Source organism: Pristis pectinata, chromosome 6 (genome assembly GCF_009764475.1).
Source record: "Pristis pectinata isolate sPriPec2 chromosome 6, sPriPec2.1.pri, whole genome shotgun sequence".
Classification (NCBI taxonomy): domain Eukaryota; kingdom Metazoa; phylum Chordata; class Chondrichthyes; order Rhinopristiformes; family Pristidae; genus Pristis; species Pristis pectinata.
The window spans coordinates 84,789,205-84,797,295 of record NC_067410.1 but is presented as its reverse complement, the minus strand read 5'-3'; the positions used below and the strand labels follow the sequence as shown (position 1 = coordinate 84,797,295).

Genomic DNA, 8,091 nt, shown 5'->3' with positions numbered 1-8,091 from the left:
TAAAATATCTTGATGGACTACAAATATTTCCAAAGGGGTAATACACATTAGGTTCCAAAAAGGGAAGAACATAAACTTGGATTCTTCTGCATTCTGTAACATGGAATAAATATGCTACTTACCACCTTAAAATAACTCTCCAAATGCAGACAACTTATCAAATTGTGTTGTATATATGAATCTAACTACCTGAAAATAGTCAAACATGTTTTGAATTTATGTCCACCATCACTTTATTTGAGCATTAATGGCTGTATTTACTTAACATTTCATCTCAGAATAGCTCTGATTTCAGTGCTGAAGATGGCTGCCACTGTTTGCAGTGCTCCGACTGATGATAGAGTTCATTGGCTTTCAGTTCATTAGTGCGAGAGAAACATTTTGTTATACAAGTTAAAAAATCTCAAGGAGTCAATTCATCAGAAAAACTCAGCAAAATAAAATTCCGGTTTATTGGACAACAAACTGTTTCACACATACAACAGGCCACAATGGACAGTATTTCAGACAAAAAACCTTGATCTTTGGCCTTTCCACCTCATACAAACCAACTACTTATTGTACAGCTAAAGTACATACACAGTTATTGGAATGATCAAATTAATTTTGTGTTTTTATTTTTTACAGGTTACCTTTATGATAATGTGGCCAAGACATGGTCAAACCACCAGTAAAGTCTGTTTTACAGAAGACCTTCAAAGCCCTGTTTGGTCACCAGAGGTCAATGTTTAAATTGGCTGACCTCTAACCATATGTACAAAAATATAAAATGTAAATAAAAATACAAACAAATTCTCCTTTAGGATTTTAAGAAAGAAGTAGGGCAATGAAGTCTTAGTAATTTTATTTAAAAATTCTGCTGTTGACTTGCACTGGTGTACACTCTACTTAGTGATGATGACCAAGTTTTTCCAACAAGAAAAAAAAAAGGGGAAATGTGGAAGAAAGTACAGTTTATTCATCATCTGTTTTCTGCTTCTTCTTTGCAACATCATCCTATGGGAGTTGAAAAACATTAAATAATGATTGTTACCTTGATGGACATCATTACAACTTAATTACAAAAGTGACTTTTTTTGCTTTAGCCATTACTTATACATACTAACCGAAAAGAAAGTTCTATAATTTTGCCAATAGTTCCAGTATTTTTGAATGCAGAACTCTATATAATGTTAACTTAGAATATACCCCAGGTCAGTATCACAGTTCTGGGTTCTTTGTACAGATATCCAAAAGTAGTAAAATTATTTACTACTTTGGTCTCTGTTAGAAACACAACTGAAAAGTCAGACAATAAAAGAAACCACTAATTTCAATAATTGTACATGCTGCTCAGTAAAACAAGTAGGTATATCAGAACTACCTACCTCTTCATCTTCAGCCACTCGTTTCTCTGCAGCACCCTCACATTCATCTTCATCACCCTCCTCATCTAGGAGAAATAATCCATGATTTCAACAATGCACAGAAACCAAAAGGCAGCTGCAAAGAAATCTTCCCCCCTCCCCTCATGATCAGTGCATTCAGAATAGCAGATCATTCATTAGCCATTTCCACAAAGTGCGTGAAGAAAACCTTCATTAAGTGACCAACATACATCAAGGGATAGTTGTGCACCTTGTTGATAATATTTCTCATTTCTGAAGAACAAACAAAAAGTCGCAATAAATAGAAAATTGCCTAATGCAAGACCACAGGCCATTCAAGGTATTACACCAAATGGAGAATTTGAAATCATCTGTGCCATTCCCCAAATGGCCAGTAGTGTCACTGTGAAAGAAAAGTAACATGGGAACAAAAACTGAGCTAATGCACATCAGTTGATACAAAGGACTCAAATATGCTACCATTATACTCCCTATTATACAATCATTTCATAAAATGTGGGAACTAAACTGGAAATGCACCTTCTTTAAAAAAAAGCAGTCTCAACAAATGGAGAACAAGGATTTAGCAAACATACTTAAAAAAACTCCAGGCATTTTAAACTACATTAACTCAAGACAGCTAGTTGTTTTATTTTACCCATATCATTTGAAGATTACTTATATTAGTTTTCTAGATCCAGAAACTTTATTAATCTGCAAAAACACCAGAACGAAGTTACCTTCTTCATCCTCTTCCTCTTCATCATCTTCACCAACATCTTCGCTTTCTTCATCTTCTACCTCATCTGCATTCTCTTCAACTTCTTGTTCTCCATTTTCTTCATTCTCCTAAAAAAAAAACAAAAACTACATTGTAATAATTAACCAGGATTTAGTCCAACAGAAAACTCGATAGCAAACTAGTTTAGCAACTTACAGCATTTCCGTTGGCTGGTGCGTCACCTTTGCCATTCTCAGGCTCCACTTCTTGAGTTTTCTTCAGATCCTTTAAAAGGAAACCATAACATTTTTCAACAATGCACAAGTGCGTTGTTAACAAAAGAAAATGTTCCTAATTCCTCACTCCCGCCTTTCACCTTGGTGTTTGCAATTCTTGATATCTGTGCGCACAAGCTACAAAAAAATCTTCAACCGATTGGGACTTTCTTTAAAAAATCGCCCACCAGTATACCCAAGTAAATGGACGTCAAATTACATCTTCTCCGCCTGTATGCATTGGCTCCAGCAGTCGGCGCCGCCCAGCCCACTGGTATCATGAGGTGTCTCCGCCCGTCCCGCTTAAATCTGGATGATTGGAAACAACGGGGCATTTTGGGAATGGTAGTTCCATAGCGTGGCGCTGCCTTATTGTTTAGTAACCCCACAGGGGCAAATGGACTACAAACTCTCAGCGTGCTCAGCACGCACCACCTACACGCGTAAATCGCCAGAAATAGCACACATCCACCTTTCTCTCAACACTTCTCCGCCATCACAAACAGCTTCACCTCGGATGTCTAAATCGCGACCCGCTCAAGCGCAACAGATCTGCAAATTACTCCGCTTTTCATGCACGCTGAGTTACATTGCGGACCGAGGGATTGCAATACGTAGATTGCATCCTTCTACATCAGACGAGAGCGTAAAAAGTAAATTGCAATGATCTATCTGAACAAAGAAACGATTACCCCATCCAATAACAAATATGTACTGGAAAATAAATTTCATACTAAAATTTTAACTCCATAAAGACAACTTCGAAAATCAATCTCTCCCCCCACCCCGGGATACTTCTTATTGGGACTTCTAAATATGTCATCACTTTTCATTGCATCTCTCGATCTGATCGATCCTCGCCCAACTTATTAAATTGTTTCCTAATCTTTATCTCCTAATCCGTTTATAGCTGTCATTATCCCCAAGGCCAACCTTTTCACGATCCGACATTCTCCCGCCCCTTTCCTTTCTCCTCGAAAGATCAATCATGGGATCAAAGTGAATTGTCCTCCATTTAAGAAGCTGGTATATAATCGGCTCAATTGCACAAAATTATACAGAACCCAAATATAAAAAGGCAGCCAAGGTCAGTCACCTTTTAAACTGGTCGATCAGTTATAGATCACAGAGAGCGCGATGTAACCGGTTTCAGAGGCGGAAGTAAAGCTCCGGCTTCCACACTCCAAACCGACTATTTTCATCAGATAAATGTCAAGTAGAAAGAGAAAAAAAAACAAAAATACTTCGAATCACTGAACTCGTAGCCCATTGCGCGGCTAAATCCTGCCCACAAACCCAGTCCGGTAGAATAAACCTTCTGCGGAGAGGCGGGAGATTTTTTTTAAAATTATCAAAATTTGAAATATCAAGGTTCAAGTAACTCCTTAACTAAGACATTTTCACCAAAACAACCACCTTTCAAAAACAAAAATGGATATTAGATCGACATTTGAGGAAAAGCAGGAGGGACCTCAACCCGATCGATTTATTTGCTCAGCATATCGCAAAAACTAGGAGACACGTTAAAAAAAAGTCAACAATCCTCATCTGATCTTACGTAAACGTTATCTGAAGTCACTATTTAGGCAAATCAGAAAATATGAGGATAGTTTTAAACCAACCATACCCCCTTTCGCTCCACCCCCTCCTCCCCCGTGTTTTGCTACCATACATTAATGCTGATCTAGTGGATGAGCCCCTAATGAAGTCAGGAGCAGCGATGCCGAACCCGGGCGGCGCGTTCTCGACATCTAAACAACAATGCACAACTTCAACGGTGGTGCCAGCACCTGCACTTCTTCAAACGGGGAGGGGGGGGGGGGGTGAAGGACTGACAGTGGCGGGAAATAAGGCTATTTAACAGAAATCTATACACAAACATGGTAACCCGCATGTGAAATGCGCGCTCCGCACCTAGCCGCAGACTCCCGAACTGCGTGACCCTTTGATGTTGCTACAATTCAACTGTCTCCGAATAGATACAGCCAGATACGCGCATTAAACAGCTACCGATCCGGAGAGAATCCTCTTATGCTTTAAAAAAAGGCGCGATCGCCTTTTGTAGTATGATTTATTACCAGATTCACATAGTGAGAGGGAACGAGGGTCGACCCTCGCAACGCAACTCGATTAAAGGAACAATAAAGGTCGGCTTCCAAACCAAAGTGAGCTAATGTCCGCCGACAGCAGCTTAGGAAACTTGACTTTCATGCCTTAACATCCACACTGACCCCCGAGCTGCTTTTCCATTCCGAGACAAAATGCAGAACTTTCTGTACAACAGCATTCCGCCCTTCAAAAGGGAAAAGCGGAGCTTTTAATGTTTTTTTCATAGAAGCAGTCCAGTGAACCAAACGCCAACTTTCACAAGTATCTGGCACATTCGACACTTCTTAGACTTCGCAACTCAACCTTTTTTTAAAAAGGGTAATCTTCCATTTAGTTTTTTTTTTGGAAGTGGATTTCAGAATCTGTATCACCTCTCAAAGCATTGCCGCCTGGTCACAAAGAACACACGCTTACTCCTTCCAAAATGTATCAATATGCCGTTTGTTGCATTTTTGCTACTTTTTAAAAAAAAAGACCGCTCCGCCGAACTGAATGGATTTTCGCCGGAAAAGAAAACAGAACACGGGCGCGCTGTTACCTTCGGGGATCGCTCGACACTCTTTTCTACTTTGCTTTCTGACATGATGCCGGCGGCGAAGGCGCGCTTTAGAAGTAACACACGCACACACACACACAAAAAGAGAGAGAGTTGAGAAGCGGAGTCTGTAGCTTGTGGCACGGACTGAGCGCCTGCTGCTGCCCCCGCCGCCGCCGCTCCTGCTTCCCGCCGCCGCTGGGGCTCGGCAAACAATGCAAATATGGCTCGCGCACAGAATGAGGGGCTCGCCGCCGCGGCTCGCGCATTTACACGGCCACCGCGTCACGGCTCCCGGTTTAAAGTCACGTGACCGCCACCCCGCCCCGCCATTGGGCGAACGCCCGAGGAGAGCCGGTTCTCTTGGTTGGTCAATTTATATAAAGCTCGCCGACCGGTTCCGATTCGGGGGGTGGGTGTGCGCATTTCTATTGTTCGCGAAGGAAATGATGACTCGGGTCTGCAGAAAATAATCAGCAAATGGAAATATGGAATCAATTTCAATGCTTCTTTGTTTGGATTCGCAAGGATGGTATTGTCCCTATACGCCTCCATTTGGGTGTCGGCACGTTGTGATTGGTCGATTGGTCGGAGGGGGGCGGGGGTTTGCTGGAGCCCCGCCTTCTTCCTGCTCATTGGTGGAATTATGTTATACTTATTAATAAAACGCCTATGTGACGTCAGTGGGCTGTGATTGGTCAGGGTCGTTGCCCATCAGTTTGAGTCATCTGCTCTGGCAGCCTGGTGGTGATTCGCAACATACGGACGGTGTTGTGGCTCTTTGAGGGATTGCTGCCCTGCTTTTACCTTCAGCGCTCCTAGGTTGGCTCCAAGGGTCAAATGAAAATAGGCTACTGAAAGTAGTATTGTTATCCAGCGCTCTCCGCTATCGCCAGTTTTAGTCTTTGTTGAACACGAATAACGATCTCAGAAATGCATAGCTCACTCAAAGAGCGCATTCCTGATTATTCCCCCCTAATTCCAAGTGGGAAGGGCAGTTCGCAACTGTGTTCTATTGATGCCTGGCGATGTGTGTCCCTGGTCATGCAAGCATGTAGTGCCTCCTTAATGGTCCTTGAAGGGGTGTTGATGAGCCACCAAGTTGGCTCATTGCAGTCTTTGTGGTGAAAACGTACCTACAGTATTGTTAGGGAATTGCAGGATTTTGACCCAGCGATGTTGAAAGGACAATGTTGTAGTTCCAAGTTGATATGTTTATGACTCGCAGGGCCACTTGTAAGGTGTTAGTGTTCCTATATACTTAGTAGGAAGTTATTACAATGCATTTAAAATGTGGCATATTAAGGCAGTAATGTAGTGGACTGCTTTGACCAGACTGGTGGTGCTGCACACAGCCAGGAAGTCGGACAGTATTTTGCCATGGTTCTGGTGGGCATTTTAAATTGTAGAATTGCTTAGCAGATTCAGATTAGTTTTTTGCCACAACCTATCCAGATTCTGACCTATGGAGTCACAAGAGTCCTGATGCAGGGTTTTGACTTGAAATATTGACAATTCCTTTCCTCCCAGAGTTGCTGCTCAGCCTGCTGAGTTTGTCCAGCAGACTGTTTGTTGCTCCAGACTCCCACCTATTTTTGTGGGCATAACATTAACTTGTCCATCTAAGGAGACCACCCTCATTCCCTCCCCAGGATGTTGATAAGTGGGAATTCAACATAGATAAAGCAGACGAATGTCAAGATGTTGCTATATTGGTAGAGGAGGCCCTTGCCTGCAACGTGTTTGGTAGATGTTATTTGTCACTTTCCACCCAAGTCTGAATGTTGTCCATGTTCTGTGTATGTGGTCAAAGATGGCTTCATTATCTGAGGAGATGCTATTAGAACACTGGAATAATCAGCAAGCACCCCATTTCTAATGTTATAATTGGGAGAAGATTAATAATAAAATAATTGAACTTGAGACTAGGAGTTCCTGTGGACCCCTGGCAGCAATTTACAGAGTCAGAGAAAACTGGCCTCTAACTACAACAACAATCTTTCTTTGAGTTAATCTCAAGACTTTTTGACCTAATCCCCATTGAATTTGGTGCCATTGTTGGTGTCAGAGAGAGTTACTTTCACATTGCCTTTTGGTGTGAAAGAGGGTTACAAATGCTATAGCCTTTGCCTTTGCTGTCGTGTGGGAATTACCACACAAGGCAGGATTTGACTAAGTATAACATCCAGGAGCCTAGTGACTCAAAGGAAAACTCTTCACTGGCTTGAGTCGTATTTAACACTTAAGAAGATTGGTCATTGCAGCAGAGGTTCCAGAGGCAGCATTGTATAACCAACAACCTTCAGGAGTTTCACTGATGGCTCTCCCAACATAATGGATTAGAATTTAGTAAATTCCATTCACAATTTTTCAAATAATGAATGTGACCAGACCTAAACAACATTCAGGCATGAGCTAATGTGTTATGTCTATTATTTCTCACTTAAGTTCAAGGCAATGACTACTTGTTACAGGGGAGCCCCTTACACTTGACAGCATTACTATGACCAGGCACCTCATTATTTTAGTGAGTGGGGGTGTCTTTTGTGATAGTGTGGTCTCTGCAGCAATGATGGGGTTGATTCATATGATTTTATTCTTATCATAAGTTTAGTACAGCCAAGTGCCATTTCAGAAAGCAGTTAATAATCGATCACAGTGCTGGACATCGCAATCCCTAAGAGGAATCTAACGATTTCAAAGTACCATATTTGATTTCAGATCTTATTTAAATAACTGAATTCAAATTCCCCAATACAGCAAGTTGAACGTGTCTTTAAATCATTAGTTCAAGCCTCTTGATTACTTGGGCAATAACATAACCAAATAGCATTATACCATTTCATTTCTGACTTGAGCTGTCTGTTACTAAATTTCTTGCAGCTTCCCTTTTAAAAACCCGTGTGACATTGCATGAGTCCACCTTTATCTTAATTTGCCTGATGCTGAAAGCCTCATCCAAGCCTTTGGTAACTTGACTATTTCAACCAATCCTTGGCTGCTCTCTATTCTTGTATCTGTGCAAAACTTGAGATCTTTCAAAACACTCTTGTCCATGTTCTGACATACACTAAATCCTGATAA

The 8,091-nt window shown here is 41.5% G+C and overlaps 1 protein-coding gene across 1 annotated transcript; it reads right to left on the bottom strand.

The window, feature by feature from the left end:
- Nucleotides 1–429: 429 nt before the first annotated feature.
- ptmaa (prothymosin alpha a) lies at nt 430–5,351 on the bottom strand. Its single transcript, XM_052018399.1, has 5 exons — nt 5,011–5,351; nt 2,305–2,373; nt 2,108–2,216; nt 1,368–1,432; nt 430–996 (listed from the first exon to the last, which is right to left on the bottom strand). Exons 1-5 carry the CDS (start codon nt 5,053–5,055, stop codon nt 955–957), a joined length of 330 nt encoding a protein of 109 aa, XP_051874359.1. The 5' UTR covers nt 5,056–5,351; the 3' UTR covers nt 430–954.
- Nucleotides 5,352–8,091: the final 2,740 nt, after the last annotated feature.